At 39.6% G+C, this 20,482-nt stretch overlaps 1 protein-coding gene across 1 annotated transcript; it reads left to right on the top strand.

Annotated features, from left to right (window-relative positions):
* Window positions 1-778: 778 nt before the first annotated feature.
* Window positions 779-16,511, top strand: LOC127391271 (arylsulfatase D-like). The gene is made up of 11 exons (XM_051633824.1): window positions 779-904; window positions 3,057-3,158; window positions 3,695-3,844; window positions 4,854-4,975; window positions 6,413-6,535; window positions 9,685-10,108; window positions 10,757-10,893; window positions 13,124-13,258; window positions 13,894-14,056; window positions 14,312-14,433; window positions 15,052-16,511. Exons 2-11 carry the CDS (start codon window positions 3,133-3,135, stop codon window positions 15,420-15,422), a joined length of 1,773 nt encoding a protein of 590 aa, XP_051489784.1. The 5' UTR covers window positions 779-904; window positions 3,057-3,132; the 3' UTR covers window positions 15,423-16,511.
* The last annotated feature ends 3,971 nt before the right edge of the window (window positions 16,512-20,482 follow it).

Here is a 20,482-nt window from a genome sequence, read left to right on the forward strand (position 1 = left end):
CTGGTGATGAACCACCAATTTGTAACATCATCTCCCTTCTCTTTAAAGATATGAAAACCCAGCAAATTCTGACAGTAAGGCAAGACTGCTGTTTTATAGTATCTCAAACTCTCCCAAAACTCCCAGGACAATAGGACTCGAACAAGAAAAATTAAGACAGGAAGCTTTAGCCAGCACGTAGCCTTAATTTGTAGCCTTAATTTGTTCCTTTGAGTGACGACTAGGAAACAGGCAGCACTCCGAAGTGAAGCTGAATGACTCATGATCTGCATTTTCATGTTTCTTGCTAACATTTCCTCCCCACACCCTAAACCACTTACCCACTGCGTGTGCAGAGAAAACTTTGTCATCACTGCAGGCACTCAGGGCTGACAGAAAGTGAAGGTATTAGCTCAATTTCTATTTCTACAGACAAAGAATTACCGCCTGGTGAGTACAGGCAATTTTCTGTTTTCCTCGGTGGAAAGAAGGAGAGTTGTATGGGAAACTCATGTATAATGCCTTTCATGGGAGCGTCTCAGACTTGAAGGAGGTGCTTCCCTCGAGAAACCGCTGCTGGGGCAGAAAGCGTTTTAGCCACATTCCTGGTGTTCTTCAGCCCAGCCCTCGTGCTTGTATGAATCTCACCATTATGCAAACATGAGTGTGACGTGCAGCTTAAGAGGGACTCCGGGGCAAGTCAGCCCATCCAGCTGCCGGCAGTCTCCTAAACAACACAGCTTCCCTGCGGTGCAGTGCGCATGAGCAGCTGGGGCACGTTTAAGGACCGCCTGCAGAAACAGATGTTGGATGCTGAGCTGTGGCAGCAGTCGTTGGGCTGAAAACTTTGCAACCGTTTTAGTCGACTGAAAATAAGCTCACATTCCAGTCTACCAGCTGCCTGCTTTAAGCGTAACCGGACCAGGTACCGTATTCTTCCCTTACTGTTTTGGGAAAGGCATAGGAAACTTCTAATGGGCATTTGTAATTTGTTGTTTGGTTTTTTTTCCTGCTGTAGATAAAAATACCTCAAGGAAGTTTTCAAAAGGCATTTTCCTTTACAACTATGTTATTTTCGTACATGGCTGCCCACCAAGTGAGAGCAGCTAGCTGCAGGCAACTTGCTATCATGAGTATGGCTTTCATTGCATCTATATCAAGTCTACAAAAGAGGAATTTTTGGAAGACGTTTTCACAGTCTAAACAATACAAAATTACATGGAATAGCCTGTAAGATCTTTCACTGAGTCTTGCCAAACCGATGCCACAAATGGGTACTTGTTTCCTGAAACGTGTATCTGAATGTATCTAAAATTATGAATATTGTATCTTATGGAAACTGGTTTAAATTGGGATTTCAGTATCTTACAAGTGTTATGATAGAAAAATAAGGACAGATTACAAAAGTTCAACCAATAAAGGAAAACAGTTAATAAAATACAATATATATGCAGGTTATACCCGCCTGGATTATTAAAAGGGATGTAGAAAGGGAGAACATCTAAGTTACTTTGAAGGAGCTAAAACACAGGAGAGGGAGGAGATTTGCTTTAAGCCAAATTCAATTCAGACAGTTAAACGAACAGTTTACTTGCACCATGGCTTAAGTGCCACTTTGGCAAAAGAGGTCCCAAAGAGGTGAGGTCCTCCAAAAAGGCACCCTCAGAACCCCCAGTGGCAGTGAGGTGGGCACTTGCTGCTGCTCCAGCTGCTGGGGGCTGAGCATGGAGCTGTGCTGGGGTGCAGGGGCCTGAGGGCTCCCCTGAATGATCAGAACTGGGAGCAACAGGGCAAGCTTTCACTGTCCCTCTTCTCACACAAGCTGCTAATGTTTCTCTGACCAGACTCCCACCACCCCTCACTAAGAAAAGGCTTGATGGGGTTAATACCCAGCAATGAGTAACTGCTTTCCCTATGTTGCCTGCTATTTCAGAAGCAGCTTTTGGGGAAACTTGAGCTCCAGCCTCTGCTTTGAAGCGGTCTATCTCTACTGTGAAGTACAGGCAGTTAGTGACAACCAATTACAAAATTAAATACGAATATTTTCAACTCTCTCTTTTTTCAACCATTTTGGAGGCACATGGGATGTATATGTAAAAGACAGGCCGAGCTGGTCCTCCAGTATCTTTCCTGGATGTACTTAGGAAGCAGTAAAGGCACAAATCCAACTGCAGAAAACTCAGGCTGTCTGAAGATAGTGATGCTGCATCAGCTCTGGTGCTTGTAAATAAGTGTTTAGAGCTATTTGGATACCAATTTCCTAAGCAAAGAAATTCAAATTTTCCCATTGAGTCCTGTAGAGTTGATGTATAAAATGTGAGAACTATGCTGCTAAATACTATCATTTCTGGAAAATAAAATGGGAAACCAACATAATATATGAAATCGAGATGTCCAACCAGACATGGGATAAATTTGAAAAGAATCTATTTTCAAGGTTTTGAATGAAGGTCATTTGGCCTGTACTTCAAAGCCTTAAAACAGTTTGTCGTTTCCTGGCAGTGAAAGAGAAAGTCCCAGAGGAAACTTTGCAGAAAACTGTGCAGAGAGGGGGAAAAGAGCATCACATCCTGAAATCTGACACGTATAACAAAGGAAAAAGCTCAGCTCAGAATCAAACAATGGGAGGTCACAAATTCAGTGTTGTCTAGGGAAATGTCATCATTGAAAGAGACTGACTAGAATTTCTACAACTACTTATATCTCTTGCAAGCCTGAAAGGAAACTTGGCACAATACGTGAAGAAGCAGCAGGCTGCTACTATCTCTTCTATTACAGAAAAATAAATTATATTAAGGACTGGATTTTAAAAAGTTCTTCTCTTCTTTTCTGAACAGTAAGTATTTTTCACACAGCTGAGCCAGGTAACAAAAGAGAATTACCAGCTATTTCAAGATAAGCTTCTCTACACAAAAAGAAAAACTCCTTTAAGAAGTGAAGAAGTGTTAGGAAGAAAAAATAACATTAATGCCCTTACTCTTCTTGATTTAAGGTGTGAGCTGAGGTGCACTGAAGCAAATAAAACAGAGAGAATGTTGATAGACTTTGATTAACTTTTTAATCTGTTGTTACCACAGTGACTACTAAGAAGATGCAGATATAACAAAGCTTGTTCTCTTGGTTTTGCAAGATCTGAACACTCCCAAGGCAGAAATGATTGACCAAATATCATCTTACTGGTAAGAAAATAGTTCATTAATTATTGTTATATGATACTTGGCTCTAAAGCAAGCAAAGTTTAATAACAACATAACAATCTATTACAACAGAGTATGGCCCACTTGCAACATGATTTATTTTGTTTGTTTTTCTTGTTCTCAACTTTTTTATAACACAAAGGTCCCAGTCTGGGCAAGAAGGATGTCAGAGGAAGTTGATCACATTCTAAGTTTCCCAGACCAACTTCTAAAAAATACTGCAAACCAGTAAGGTAAAATAACTTGCACGTCATCTGTCACATGTAAAGTCCCAAGTGAGACAGCTTGTAGGAAGTTTGGAAACAATATGAAAAGGAGATTTTAAAGTTCTTGTCCTAACCTGATATCTTCTTTTTCATGACATCTCTTTGTGTCAATTATAAAAACTTAACACACACTCTGCATCTGGGCAGAAAATGGTCTGGTCTGCAGCCAAGCTCGTATGGAAGGATCTTCAGCCACCTGCAGTGGGAGTGATGAATGGCCTGGTCATTGGCTTCTTTCCTTCTGTGTTGCAGGACATCCCTGGTCACACCCCTGATTTTTGTTCTGCTTCTGCAGCCATCACTGACACAGCTCTCAATTGTCAAACAGCCAAACATTGTTCTGTTGATGGCTGATGACCTTGGCATAGGGGATGTAGGCTGCTATGGGAATGACACTATCAGGTAAGGAAACAGCATAACAGTGGATAGAGCTGGTGTGCTATTTAATGTAACACCGCATTCCTCTGCATATCATCAGCTATTAGAGATCTCTTCAAGTTCATTTCCTGGAGAAATAAGAGGATTTCCTATGGGTGACATTAATGGTAAATTTAAAGCACTACCAGGATTATCTCACAGCCTAGAGGGCAATGCCAGGGCCAGCTCTGTTATGCAGAAGAGTGGGAATATATCAGCCATTCTTAATTATTCCTTAATTGCCTGACACTGAGAAACAATAAGCTCTTACACATACCTGAAGATAGAAATTTTGCCTCATCTTTCCACCTAATAGGCATCATTACCTCATTTAACTCTGCTTTGCCATTTTTTTCCCAGTCTCACATCAAAATACAATATAAAACACTGCTATGAGCTATGTTACTTGAAAATACTTCTCTTTACAGACCCAAGGACACAGAATTTGCCTTCTCTTTGGAAATCACCCCGTAGTGTTGACTGCTGGCTTCCTACTAGTTTGTCACTTCTTTAAACAAAACCAAATTTAATATGATCATTCCTCTCATTCAACGAAGTTCTCAGAATCTCACCCTGATCAGCACAGGCCAGCGAGTTTCTGACAGGCAACTGATAATCACAGGTAGCTGATGGGGCTCTGTGTGGCTAGGCCTGCACTTCAGCATAGCATCATCCCCAAAGCATAAGTTTTCTTTTCAAGAGCAGTGGGGGTACACTTCTGCAAGGCCTTTCATAGGACTTGGGGAACAAGAAGGAATGATCGGCTTGAAATTTCTCTAGATAGCAATTGTTAATTAATTTTATTTGTTTAAAAAATGGTATTTCTCCATCATTTGAGAAAATTATAATAATTATAATAAACTAAAAAAAATTAAAATATTTCTTGGCCATCTTCAAATAGAAGAAGCATCCCAAAATAAAGTGTATTATTCCTCACCCTCATTCCCTTGAAGATCCTCTGAATTATACCTGACAGTGTTGGTTGCATTTTTAGGACCCCAAACATTGATCGCCTGGCAAAGGAAGGAGTGAAACTGACCCAGCACATCGCTGCAGCTCCACTTTGCACTCCCAGCAGAGCAGCTTTCCTCACTGGCAGATATCCCCTCCGATCAGGTTTGTCTTGCAAAACCAAGAAGCCTTTAAGCATTGCTTTTATTGTTGAGGGGAACAATGTCATACAATGGGCATAAAAGAAATGAAGGTGTGTAAATAGGTACACCACAGACATGTCATCCCTCACTGAGACACACAAACACACGCCAGCTAGGTCTAGTGCCTGGCAGGTGGCATCTAGATTAATGGGATACAATGAACCAACCTGGGCCAGAGAAGAGCCAGCTCTGCAAAGCAGCTTGTTCTGCACCAGCTCACAACTTCAGTTGCATTTAAGTGCTTTGTTGTAGGGATTGCAGCCAGAATGGAGTTACCACAAACTGTTACATTCAATAAAAGTCATCACATAGAACATGAATAATAATTACACAATTTTAAAGTGCTAGTTATATTCATTTCTGTCATGGATGACTACTCATCAGATATCAGAAATAGCTCAGCCCTGCAGGGAGAAAATATGTGTCCATTCCCTCCAGTGGATGTGAAGATCAAGTAATTTACAGGAAAGCTTTGTTACCCATGTGTCAGAATTCATCCACACTATCACACTATGAAATAACAGTTTGACAGCTGTATTATTTTCCCAGTTCTGTTTTTGAAGAAAAAATACTATCCTGTCAGACTGCAACCCTGAGATGAAGAGGTATGAAAACCAAATAGCTCTACATGTTTCTAACAGTGACTCTCTAATGCTGGTTCTGTTGCAAATTATCTTCAATGTCTTCATTCCTGAGGCATTTTAAAGCTGACATGTTATCTTACTTTTATCATGACAGCTCCCACTGAGATAGATAGTTTGAAAATACTCATCAGCTTGTAGACACTCCCTCCTACTATAACAACAGGGCCAGAAACATTCACTGCTTCCATGGCAGATTGTAGTTCACATAACATTGTATGATGGGATTATGCCAGTATATAATGCTAAATAAAAGGGTGTAAACCTGCAGGTGAGGAGAAGATTGCAGTCCTAGATAACTACTCAGGGCTTCAGAAGTCCAATACCAGCCATGCCACTGTGCAAGGAAATCCCAAGTTCCCAGGCAGTCTTATGCAAGAGCAGTTTAAAGTTGACAGAAGGCTGAAGTCTCCCTACCCTCCCCCATGCCCTCAAAGGCACACTCAGCAAGTTTTACAGGCTGGGTGCCACCATGACATATAAAAGCTGCTATACAACTGTGCCATACATCATGTCAAATAAAATAATGAATAAAATGTCTCAAAATGAGATTTGAAGAAGAATAGGTATTGTATAATGGAGAAATGGAACTCTTTCTTAATCTTGCCCAGAGTCCTAGACTTGTTTCCTCAAAAAATCAGTATTAGGATTAACATTTAACACTAGTACCAATGAAAACAGGAAATAAGAAAATACGTTTGATAAAAGAACTCTTCTCAGTTATACTTACTAAGATTGTTTATTATTGTATTTTTTAGGGATGGATGCTGTAAACAATTACCGTGTTCTTTTTTGGAATGGGTGCTCAGGAGGTCTTCCTCCAAACGAAACCACTTTTGCCAAAATACTGCAGCAGCAAGGCTACAGCACAGGACTGATAGGTATGGGAACACTCTTGAAGGTGGCCTAGGGTGTGTTTCACCTGCATGTCTCACTCAAGCCATTTGGTTTAGTTAGCAACAGCTCATACCTCAGCTATAATATTTTTCTTTTTTAATTCAAAAATATCTTGTAAGAAGAAATCCTGCCCAAAAAGAAACTCTCTTAAAGGACAGGGGTCTGCTAAAAAGAACAGTCTTTACCATTAACTTGCTTTCAAGCACAGTTGTGGTTGCTAAAATATATAATGTAAAATATGTTAATATTTTTTAAATATTATTCTAACAGGTATATGACAATTATTCTAATGCTATTTCATAAAAAGGACAAAAACATGAGTGCCGTTTAAATATGCATGACGCTGCTTTACACAACTCAAAGCAGATTCACAACCAAAGGGAACAGCTGCTGCTTAAAGCAATAGAGCCAGTTCATAATACTACAGGATCTGGTCTTTCAAAACCAGAAACAAAACAGTTATTCTTTCTTTCATTACAGTGTGCCACTATAGTTCACTAAGATTTCAGTACAGCCCACAGAACTTTGCCTCCCTCAGCATTAATACAAATTCCATTTTATTTTGTATTTTATAGTTCTCTTTTTCTTAAAAAAATACATTTGTAACTTTTGGCCATGATCCAGTTTCAAGTAATTGTTGATCTCATGTCTATCACATAGTTTCACAGGCTGATAAAACACAAATGATCCTGAGCTGAGTTTTCAGCCATTTGTCCTACTTCATCTGAGCATCCAAATGTCAATATCCAAAATCTATGTCTGACACATAAAAAATATTGGCTGCACAAATAAGCTGAATTTACTAATAAAAGTGTCTGCAGAAAGGGATTTGTATTTATTCAGCAGAATAAATCCAAACCACACAAGACAATACTAAGCAAAGCCCTGCATGCATTTTAAGTTCTCTGTTAGTGAATCTTCTGCTGTTGGTTTTGCAGAAATACTATTTTAGTTGTTTTAAACAGCTCATGAAAAAGCCCATGTCTATTTGCCATGTGCTTCAGCTTGGTTTCAGCTTGTTAATTAGTAACAAAACAATCAGATTGCTCTCCACTTTGCCCACGGAATTGCCCTGCAGGGAGATTGTGCTGCATACCTCCTAGATGCCAGCTAGCAAAATAGGCTGGAGCTTTCCCTGTGGGCATGTCAGCTAAAATGGCTCTATAGACACCAAGAACATCACTTAGTATAACTGGATTGACAGACTCTGCTTAATTAGCCTGCAGGTGATAATGGAAAGCACTGGTAAAAAGAGAAATAAGGAAACCCTATAAGAACAACTTTATATTCAAGTCATGGCCAGAAATCTAGACATCTACCCACATTACCACAACTGAATGAGCACTAAAAAGTCTCACCTGAATGGCTTGTGATTGTTTTGCTCTGAGCACAACTAGTGTAATTACAAAGTTAAACCCTATTAATAACCTGCAGCTTGATGTGATAATTAAACTTTTTGCTGGGAAATGCTTTAAGGATTTTTTTGTAGTCAGAAAGTCAATGTTGTGTAACATAGATCCTCAAAGATTAATCTGTCTTAATTATACATTTAGTTTATGTTCTGGAGATATGAGTATTTTGTACCATGTCAGAAGTCTTTATTGACCTATTGACCTCAGCTGGAGATTTAGGTGTTGGACTGCATCTGAAGTCCAAGGATACTTATACTCATAAATACACCTGTATTTATGAGCAGTGCATCCATATATTGATTACAAACCAGCTTCATTTTGTAGCTGGCTCTAAATATGTCATGAGCTAAACTGAGTAAAGTTTTTAGCTGAAAGCAATTTATCACCCTAGAATAGGAATTTCATTCTTGCTTTATATTTATATCCAAAAAGCAGCATTTTTTTCCCCTCTGAAGCAGGTTTTTTCTGCTCCTATTTTAATGCAATATTGTAGTTATATTGAAATCTACTCAGGCTTGGCTGCTAGTATATGTATTGGTAACACAGTGAACCAACCGCTTGTTTAGGATAGTACCCTTCTGTAAGGTCCTTACTCCACAATAAGTATTAGTTGCAAATTAGCTTTCAACTAAAATTCTAAAAGTTCATTTTGAACTATAGATCTGGTATCCAAGGCCTGAATTACACATCAGAGATCAGAAAATGCAATTAAACTACATCTCTCTGGAAAGAGGTCGATTTTGGTCTCTTGATTCAGATATTCAGAAGCCTCAGTGTTAGAGCCAAATGAGCCAGCTTGCTGTTTCCCTGTAAGTGCCTAACCAGTCTGTGTGAACAGACTCTAGTGGAAGCAAAGAGTATGGTTTTGATGTGCCATTCATAATAATGCACATATGTTCATGTCAAAGAACAAGTTGTATTGCAAAGGTTGAGAGGTGTTCTTTTCGATACATGAAGACTTCAATATTTAAAAGAAGGCAGCTTTAACTTTTTAAAATCTGATGAAATACAAACAAATGGCAAAAATATTTATAAAACAAAGCCTTTTATTTTCATGCAGTATATAGAGGTATCGTTATCAGCAAAGTTACTTACATATGTATAGCTTCATGAGAAGTCCTGATCTCCTAAGCTCAAGTTCTTCTGGATCTGGTCGTTTATCTGGCAAACCCACTGCTGAGCTGCCTGTGGATAACCTGGCTAGGCTATCCATAGCTTCCCTTATCAGCTGGGCATCAAGACAACACTAAGTGTTCCCATAGTCTTAACAGCAAGTGTTAAAAACGTTCCAGAAAAAAGTCTGCATAGAACCTTAAAGGTAAAGAGACAACAGAACTATGTTATATTGCCATCTGCTTACAAAAGGACTTCTTCCTCTTATTTCATATTTGACAGGTCTCCAGGAAAGCTGTACATTTGTGCTCAGTTCTGAAAATCTGAATTTTTCTCAATTTCTGGTTCCCTTTATAGTCCAACTTTCTCCACTTGATAAAAGCTACAGGGCATGAGTATTGGTACAGATCTGGAAATGTATAGTTCGTAGAGGTTTACTTTAATCAATTGTAAGATTCCATTTTATTACTACATACTCTCTCTATATATGTGTAGGATGAAGAAGTTATCACAAGCAGGAAAACAACCATTTTTGAGAAATGTTTTATATAAGGAAAAGCCTGTTTTAAAATCATATCTCTTTACATTTTCACGGTCTGTATTTTCAGGGAAGTGGCATCAAGGTGTTAACTGTGACTCCCGTGATGACCATTGTCATCACCCTTTAAATCACGGGTTTGACTATTTTTATGGGATGCCTTTTACACTCATCAGTGACTGCCAGCCAACAGAAGCCCCAGAGATGGACAGAGCCTTTAGAAAGCGACTCTGGCTTTATACTCAGATGATTTGCCTCATTACACTCACTGCTGTCTTGGGAAGACTGACTGGCTTGATTTCAGTCCGCTGGAAAACACTGACCTGCCTTGCTGGGTTTAGTCTCCTGTTCTTCATATCCTGGTTCTCAAGTTATGGGTTTGTGAGATACTGGAACTGCATTATGATGAGAAACCATGAAGTTACTGAGCAGCCAATGGTGACAGACAGGGCTACATCTCGTATCTTGAGAGAGTCTATTTCATTTATTGAAAGGTATAGTGTGTATCCTGTGATCATAACTTTTCTGGTTCTTGCATGTCTTGTAACTTTTAACCAGCAGTTTAAATATTTATGAAATTATATCAATAAATACTATTGCACATATTGATTGTTATTAATTTTACAATGTTATTAAACAAAAATTCTGCTTCTTCAGGATGTCTGGTTTTCCTAGCTTCACTAAAGCTGTTAGCATATCCAATTTTCCATGGGCTGATTTGAATATTTTGAAGATGTATTGAGGAAATACATATTTCTATCAATAAGACCAACATTACAGCCTTAAGAGACAGTAGCTGATGACAGAAATGTGTGTGTGAGCCAGAAGTGAAGCTATGGTGTAGGCTTATCACACAGACTGATAAGTGGGCAACAGCTGGCAGGAGATCAACCTGTTACCTTTGTTTCAGTAGCACAGTGGTAGTTTGCAATAGCATAAAAGGGAGCTTCAATCTGGAAATCTTCTGTATAAAACTCAGGAAAAAAGAGGATAATTTTTAATAAACCAAACTTTTTTACTTTTTTACCAGTCAGATCCTAGTCACTGAGTTTTAATACCTTACAAAGTAAGATGTTTCAAAAGGGATTGTTGAAATATGTATATACACAAAGGTGTTTATTTTTAAATTTATTTTTTTTTAGAAATAAGCACAAGCCATTCCTCCTCTTTCTTTCCTTTTTGCATTCCCACACCCCTCTTCTAACCACAAAGAAGTTTCTTGGGAGAAGCAGCCATGGCTTGTATGGAGACAATGTGGAGGAAATGGACTGGATGGTGGGTAAGTCACCGTAACAAATAATAATATCTCCAACTACCTAATACCTAGGTCTGAATATATAACAAAAACATATAAATTTTTAAGAGAATAAGGAAGATAATTTTTTTTTTTAAAAAAAAGGAAAAATGTCCTAAGCTTTTCATGAACATCCGTCAATCTTGTATAAGCACTGTTGGCTTTTTACCTTCTCTAGTTTTGGACCAAATGAGTCTTACTGTTTGCTCAGTCTTTTGGATCTAGTGTTTACCAGTTTTAACCATGTTCCTTTGGCTCTTCTTACTAAATAAGTGAGAATTATTTAGTTTTCTGTCAGCATCTTACAGTTGTGTCTTATCTTTTTTTAAGTAGGATACATCAGAAGGTGATATAACTGATAAGCAAATTAATTCCAGGTGTAACCCAGCAAGCTGTTTCTCTGTAACTGCTGCATTCAGCAGAGTACTGAGTATTTTTCAGACCCATTCCTAAATCCAGAAATGTTCATAAACATTAATTGGTATGGCCCCAAAAATCAGATTAATCTTTTTTTCCAGCCTATTTTTTTGGAGGGGGAGGAGAATTATTTATCACCCAGTCACGTCAGAGGAAAAGTAGACACATCTGCAAAAAGGGATAAAAAGCAGGCACACAGAACGAAAGAGTTGGTTTCCAAATTTACCTCTCAAACATATACACAGTACAAATATAACTAACATCAGAAGCAGCTCAAGAAGGACTTTCAAATTAAAAAGAGCTATATTATTAATGTATATGATATCCAGACAGTAATTTAATGCAAATACTAACTGTAGTCTGGACAAAATAAGATAAAGATACATTACATTTTTTTCTCATTTCTCACAATAGCCACCACTGATGCAGAATCTAACTATTTTGGGCCTTGGATCCTGCTTTCTTCCCATATTTTTACAGCATATGGTACTTCTGCTCTTTTCAGTACGAGCTTCTGGTGTGTGACTGGTTCTTGCACTCCTTTGTTTTAACACCAATAACCAAGAGGGTTACAGCCCATTAGAGTGGTGGTCAGTGGAGTCAAATCCAGCTGGGGCCAGTGACAAGTGGTGTTCCTCAGGGCTCAGTGTTGGGACCATTTCTATTTAACATCTTTATTGATGATCTTGATAAGGACATAGAGTGTATTATCAGTAAGTTTGCAGATGACACCAGGCTAGGCGGGAGTGTTGATCTGCATGAGGACAGGGAGGCTCTACAGAGAGACCTGGATAGATTGGATCATTGGGCTAATGTTGATGGTCTGGGCTTCAACAAGGCCAAGTGCCGGGTCCTGCACTTTGGCCACAACAAACCCCAGGCAATGCTACAGGCTTGGGGAGGTGTGGCTGGAAAGTGTCTGGCAGAAAAGGACCTGGGGGTTCTAATAGACAAGCAGCTGAATATGAGTCAGCAGGGTGACCAGGTGGCCAAGAAAGCCAATGGCATCCTGGCCTGGATTAGAAGTAGTGTGACCAGCAGCAGTAGAGAGGTGATTGTCCCCCTGTACTCAGCACTGGTGAGGCCACACCTGGAGTGTTGTGTCCAGTTTTGGTCACCTCAATTCAAGAGAGATCTCGAGGTGCTGGAGGGAGTAGAGAAGAGGGCAACGAAGCTGGTGAAGGGCCGAGAAAATAAATCTTATGAAGAACACTTGAAAGAGCTGGGGATGTTTAGTTTGAGAAAGAGGAGGCTGAGGGGAGACCTCATCAGTCTCTACAACTACCTGAAAGGTCATTGTAGAGAGGCTGGTGCTGGTCTCTTCTCACAGGTAATTAGCGACAGAACAAGAGGGAATGGCTTCAAGCTGCAACAGGGGAGGTTTAGACTGGACATGAGGAAAAACATTTTCACAGAAAGAGTGGTCAGACACTGGAATAGACTGCCCAGGGGGGTGGTTGAGTCACCATCCCTGGATGTGTTTAAGGGTCATTTGCATGTGGTGTTGGTGGATATGGTTTAGGGGAGAACTTTGTAGAGTAGGAATGATGTTTGGACTCGGTGATCCCAAGGGTCTTTTCCAACCTGAATGGTTCTATGATTCTGTGATTACAAATTGTGCATTTACAGACAGTGAAATCACAACTACAAATCTTGATCCTAAAAAACACCTCTTTTAAATAATGAGTAGCTCTACATAGATAAGAAATTACATTGGTGAATGTAATGACAGAGGCTGAAATTTATGTGGTGTAAGTGATGGGTTTGTTTTTTAATACTTGTGTTCCTGTGTTTACAGGCCAGGTTCTAAATGCTATTGACAAGGAAGGCTTAAAAAATACTACACTAGTTTACTTTGCATCTGATCATGGTGGATGGCTGGAAAGACAAGAAGGCAAAAGGCAGTTGGGTGGCTGGAATGGAATATACAAAGGTAAGAGCTGTCAGGGACAGTGACAACCCAGCAACAACTAGTTAAGTACTCAGGACACCTCTAAAGCTTAGCTAAGACTGTACACCTAACGAGTAATAGTGTTATATCACAGAGAGGCAAATTTGTTTCATTCTAATTAGGCATTTAAAAATATAGACAATTCTAGCCTGTGCAGGTGTTCTTTATAAGCATGAATTCACAAACTGCCATTTCTTCATGAAACATCTGAACACAAGCTCATTTTGATTAAGGCTATGTAGCTTCTCACTAAATATTTGTTCCATCTTACATCTGAACCCTTGACTTAGCTACAACAGGTATGTTACAGGACTGTAAAAGAGAGAGTAGAACTAGGCTGGGAAATCACTGAAAATTTTACCCACACTGAGTTCTAAAGAGGCAATGTGTTTATAAAACAATAAAAAGGAGTGTGTCAGGCCACTCAAGAAGTCTGATATAGTGAACACACTTTCACTGATGCTGACAAGGAGATTAGCAGTAAAAACAAAAGGGTAAAGAAGGCTCACAAAGGTAAGATTAGCTAATGATAATACAATAACATTTATTTAAAATTTCTTTTTATTTTAAATGAAACTTTGTTTTAATGAAAATTTATTGTTTTTTTTTAATGAAAGGTGGAAAAGGCATGGGAGGCTGGGAAGGAGGAATCCGTGTCCCAGGGATATTTAGATGGCCAGGAGTGTTACCTGAAGGCATAGTTATTGATGAACCTACAAGCCTTATGGACATATATCCTACAGTAGTTCATCTGGCTGGAGGGGTACTACCCCAGGACAGGTACAAACACAAGTGCTTTTATTCCTCCATCTCTCCCAAAACAATGGAAAATCTAGTTTGGAAACATTCTAAGAGTCTGACACTTTATTTTTCACTCCTGCTCCTTTTTCTAGACACTTAGCTCAGTCACCTCTTCTCCACGTTTGAGACTCAACATCTACCTGCAATCTTCTACCAGCATCTTCCTCACTCAGAGGTGCCAGTTCCAGGAAGAGGGGTTTACCCCAGCCTGATGGTCTCCATTTTTTCTGCTAGGGTAATTGATGGCCGGGATCTGATGCCTTTACTGCAAGGAACAGTTGAGCACTCAGAGCACGAGTTCCTGTTTCACTACTGTGGCATTCACTTGCACGCTGTGCGGTGGCACCAGAAGGACAGTGAGTACAGAACTTCTTTCCCAAGAATTTGGATCAACCTATGGGAAGGCACATTTGTCTTAACACGTTTTTTTTCTGGGATTGCAGCTTTCCAAGTAGTTTCAGATGTAGAGTGGTAAAGAACTTACTAGCATCGCCTGTATTGTATGGCACAAATAGTTTGTGGCTCCAAAGCACGTCAGGCCGGCTACTGGAGCTCAGGGTGGGTTTCCTCCACATGTCTATCTGAATGCAAGGCATGGGGAGTCTATACTCTCATTAAGTCATGGAGAAGTCTTGCCTCAGCACTTCATCTGTCCTTCTGCTGCCTTATCGAGGAAGGAAATAATGGAAAACAAAAACAAAATAAAATGTTTTTTTCATTACTTCATAAGAAACAAAGAGAGTGATAATTTATGCTTCCTGAAAAATTTGGAGAAATTTAAAAACATCAGAAATAATCTTACATTCTTGATTTAATTCCATGACACTTAATTTTAAATGAAATTACAATACTATATCAACAAAAAAGTGTAGATCTGAAGTGCAAGCAAAAATGAACTCTAGAAAAATATTCACTCTTCTAATGCCTTCTGATAACCACCAGTGTCATTGCAAGCTTTCTTTCTTTCCTGCCAGGTGGAGCCATCTGGAAAGCTCATTATGTCACCCCTGTCTTTCAACCCCCTGGGGCTGGGGCTTGTTATGATAGAGGAGTTTGCCCATGTTTTGGGGAAGGTGTGACCCATCATGACCCTCCATTGCTGTTTGATCTCTCGCAAGACCCTTCGGAAGCCAAACCTCTGTCGGCTGACACCGAGCCCCGCTTTGACATGGTGATAAGGAAGATTGGAAGAGCCATAGAAGAGCATCGCAGGACACTGGCCCCTGTCCCAGAGCAGCTCTCCTTCTACAATGTGGTGTGGAAGCCGTGGCTGCAGCCATGCTGTGGGACGTTCCCATTCTGTTGGTGTGATAAAGAAAGTGATAACCAACTTGCAAACCTATGAAGGAAAGAACCAAAGTTACTTCCTCAAAAGGTTTTTTTAGATCAAGAGTGTTTTCTTAGAGGTTGTTGAGTTGTGTGTTGATTGATTTGATTGAATGGGGCCTTTATATAAGGATTGGTGCAATGAAAAAGTTGGCTTTAGGCTGCACACTCTTAGGGGGCAAGCAAGACATGATCTGAAGAGCATGTTTTAACTTGCATCTGTTGACTACTGCAGGAATGGTTCAAATGCACTGTAGCAGGTCAAGATTAGAGCTATACAAGAAATGATACAACTTATGTTTTGTTATTTATGAACATACAAAAATCTTACTTTGTATTTTTTGTTTTGAATTTCTAAGTAACTAATGGACAGAGGTCTCGCTTAATTTTGTTACCCTTACAGGTGATGCCTGAAGTGCCAGTAGAAATTATTTTTGTATGCTACTGTCTCCAGAATAATTCCAAAGCAAATTTGCTCACAGAGAAAAGCTTTTTCCTTTCCAAAGCTTCCATTGCATTCAGCTGCCTAAGCAGCACTGGCAAAGACATGGTGGTCACTGATAGTCACAGAAGTGTCACACTGATAAACAGTTCTGTCATCTGGCCACAGGACTGTACGAGTTACCTTCCTGCCAATATCTCGGTCATAACTGGTTCCTGCTAACAAGTAGTAGGTTCAGAAAAGGCTCTTTGAAAGATGTCCAATCCTAATTACAAAAACAAACTAACTCTAATTTACTATTATAAAAAGGAATGCAGAATTAAGGTATATTTTGCTTCACAAGTTAGATTTTCGTCCCACTAAACCAGATTCACTTAGATCTATCTCCTTTTCTGCTGTAATTTCATTTTTTTCCTTCTTTGTTTTAAAAAAGATGTTCCTATTAAAGTGGTCTTGCAGATACTGGATTTTGTTATAGGGTACAATATATATCTGTTCACACAGACAAGTGTATGCTGATATATATTTTATATATATATATATATATAATGCATTTCACAGACTTCTAGCATTCACTCAGATGCTCCACCAGTGCTACTGATGAGAAAGACATTCAGTCTTACTGTGAAGATTTCAAAAGATGAAGTGAATCCATCAATTCACCTATGCTAGACTGTTACTTAATTTCCTCCATTGTGAAGAGTGTGTGCTTTATTTCTCATGTGAATGTATTCTATTTCACTCTTTCTTTCTTGGCTATATTTAAAGCTTTTTTCATACCCATAATGCAGTGTTTTCTTTATATAAAATTATTGTAATCAGTAGCATTTTTAATTTTTCTCAGTAATTTTCCAACATCTCGCTTCCATTCTCAAGCCAGTTTAAGTATCTGGGATTTTACATCCTCACAGTTTTTCCAACACCTTTAAAAATAGATGGGTATAATATCTGTTGATATGATTGAATCAGTTTTTCTTGCACAGAAATACGTCATAGCACTCTGGCATATCCATTTGAAGACAGAGAATACAGGAAGACATCTGAGCTTGAATTTCTCCTGGACCCTGATTTCAACCAGGCCAAGTGCCAGGTCCTGCACTTGGGCCACAACAACCCTATGCAATGCCAAGGGTCTTTTCCAACCTGAATAGTTCTATGATTCTATGTCGAGCTTCTCATGTACTGCCACCCCCAAGTCCTTCTCCTCAGGACTGCTCTCCAGTCATTCTCTCCCCAGCCTGTATTTTTGCCTGGGGTTGTGCTGACCCAGGTGCAGGACCTTGCACTTGGCCTTGTTGAACTTCATGAGGTTGGCCCTGGCCCACCTCTCCAGCCTGTCAAGGTCCCTCTGGATGGTGTCCCTTCCCTCTAGGGTGTCGACCCCACCACACAGCTTGGTATTGTCAGCAAACTTGCTGAGGATACACTCAGTCCCACTGTCCATATCTCCAACAAAGATGCTAAACAGCACTGGTCCCAGTACTGACCCCTGATGAACACCAGTCATCACTTGCCTCCACTTGGACACTGAACCATTTATCACAACTCTCTGGGCATGGTCATCCAGCCAATTACTTATCCACCAAGTGGTCCATCTGTCAAATCCACGTCTTGTCAGTTTGGTGACCAGGATGTCGTGTGGGACAGTGTCAAATGAATGGAGATTCTTTTCCCCCCATCCACATCAGTTTGAAGGCCTTTTCACCAGCTTGGCTAGCCTTTGTCTGAGGATGCTCTTCCCCTTTTCTGACAGGTGGTTGCCATCAGCCCCCAACAGACCAGGTTTGTCAAAGCTGTTCCCGTGATCCAGAGAGCCAAACTCCTGGCTGTAGCACCAGGCATGTAGGCAACTGTTAATTTCCTGGATCTGGTTGGCCCTGTCTATCCCCTTCCCTTTGACTGGCAGGATTGATGAAAATGCTGCCTGTGCTCCAGAGTTCTCATCTGCTTCTCCCAGGGCCCTGCAGTCCTTTTTAATATTCTTAACACTGCTGGTGGCTGCATCAGTAGTACCTACACGAAACACCAGGAGGGGGTAATAGTCAGTTAGGTGTACAAAGCTAGGGAGCCTCTCAGTAACATCCCTAATGTGAGCACCTAGTAGACAGCACACCTCTCTAGAGAGCTGGCCTGGCCTGCAAATGGGTAAAAGATTACTTCTGTTCAGAAACATGACATCACTTAGCCCTGTGGGTAACCAGACAAACTCACACAGACACATACTCCTTCCCTTCAGGCAGAACTCCAGCAGGAGAGCTGGCTTACAGGACTGTTACTGTTAGCTGTGTATCTAAATTTGTTAAGCCCTCAGTTTGACAATTGTATTATTTTCTGAAGTTCCTTCCTTCAAGAAAAGCTATCCTGTCAAACTGAAGACCTCGGAAATCTCCAAAAAACAGATAACTAGATACACCTCTCTCAGAAGCTCCTCAGTGCTTGGTACTGCAATGGTTTCAACGTGTACGTTCCTGAAGGAGTGAGGCAGATACTTCCCTCCAGTCTATACAGAGAGCTCCCACTGACACCCCTGAAGATGCCAGAGAGAGGCAAGCAGCTGGTCAGTGTTTTCCACAACCAGACCTTTTTCAGCTTCTTTAAAATACCCCATTTACCCATATCTCACTGCCGTTGCATGTAAAACTCACCTCATCTAGTATTTCTGTATAAACACACATGTGCAAGTAGTTTTGAAAAAACACATTGAAGTTAGATATACAGAATAAAATCTATCTAATTGTATCAAATTACACCATCTGTAGATTTAGCCCTTCAGGAAGAGAAATACCACTGGAAGCTTCTTCAGAAATCAAAGGATCATACAAAAGCAGGATTTGGAAACATCCTAACCATCACATACTCATCAGTCCGTTCACATTTCTTGTTTTCCACCTGACCAATACACTACTATTTCAGTGCGAATCATTTGCTAAGACAGTTATACTGCTTAGTCACAAAATAGTTTTAATCTAGTTGCATTCATACTGGTCACAGGCTAAGATGACAGAGATAGCGTTCAAGACTGGATTGGAAGAGCATCTTCCAAAACCCCTAAAATATAAATTTCAATACTGAAAATGTTTTTTTTAAATACAGTAGCGAGGAACATTTGAGCCTGCAAATTAAACTGTATAAAATCTAATGATCTCTCTTCATTTAAATTTAGTCATAAAGTTTTTTCTGTTTTACTGAAAAGGACATTTCTGAAGCTTAATGAAGAAGAAAAGTGTAATTACTTTTTTTTTTTTTTTTAAGATGCATTTAAACTTCTTTTTTTTTGCTTTAGAATAACAGGAATATTTTTAATCTGGTTTTGAACTCTCCTGAACACACACTGGTCAAGTGCTTCAGCTTGACTTCATGAACAAGATCACATAGTTTTCCATATTTCAAGCTGTGTTCTATGGAGAGCATGATGCAACATTCTGAAAATGTAGCTGGCCCCACAGATTAACAGTTTTGTTCCAAGCTGGCATCTTTGATGTCTGCACTATTGCCAGCAAGACCAGTGGTTTCAGCATCTCAGGGGCAAATAAGTTACAGCACCTGGAAACATCAAAATCAGGACTATAAGAAAAAACCCTCACACAGCATCTGTCTGTACCATGATGCGTTTTTCAGGATTTGACTTCAGTTATTGTTTTTCTCATTGGTGCTTCAGTGTTTTTCTATAAATAGGTTACTTATATTCATTTACTTCATGAAATCTCATCTCTTTCTAGACAACAGAGGTAAGATGGGAATAGTATTTTATTCTTTGTTTACTACATATTTTAAAGCTGGGAGAACTTGAAAGAGGCCGGAGATATTCTGATGTGCCTTGGAAATTCAGGTTCAGGATTCTGTTTCATACCTCTTTCTTGAGTGTGATTTATGCTATAAAGCAATGTGGAGGTTCTCCAGCTTCTGTAGAACCTTACCAAAGAAAGGAACAGCAATGTTAAAGGCTAGTAGTTTCTAAGCAAGGTGATTTTATTTTAAATATTGTTTCTTAACCTTTAAAAACAATCATATTTTCAGGAAACCACCACCAAGGTGCTCACTGTGAGAGCACAGGGACCTATGTCATGACCCTTTAAATGATGGGTTTGGTGATTTTTTATGGAATTTCCTTTAGGTTAGTAAATAGCTGTCAGGGAACTTAGCTTCAGCTCAGACAATTGGCCTCACTTGTTTTCAGATGACTTACTGCCTTGATTTCAGTCAGCTGGAAAACTGCCATCTGCCTTGCTGGCTTTGATCTCTTGATCTTTGACACCTACTTCTCATTATTGATTTGTAAAACACAGGAACAGGGTTATAATGGGAATCCATGAAATTACAGCACAACCAGTGGTGATGGAAAGGACTTTATTTCTCATCTTGAGGGAGGCAGCATCACCTCCTGAAAGTTAAATTACTTTGCCCTGCAAGTACACTTTTGTTTCTGGGGCATCTTCCTTCTCTGCTTGAAAATCTGAGAAATTAATGATCAGGAAGTTAATTGCTTAAGGCAAGATTTCAAAAGTGGGACTGACTCTACATTAACAACTTTAATGATGTTTTAATTCCAAAAGCTAAAAGTTGCCCTGTATTTTCTGTGATTATTAGTTCTTTTCAGACATCTAACTTTTTAAAAAACTTTCACAGTTTGGAAAAAA

The sequence above is a fragment of the Apus apus genome, chromosome 1, assembly GCF_020740795.1.
Source record: "Apus apus isolate bApuApu2 chromosome 1, bApuApu2.pri.cur, whole genome shotgun sequence".
NCBI lineage: Eukaryota > Metazoa > Chordata > Aves > Apodiformes > Apodidae > Apus > Apus apus.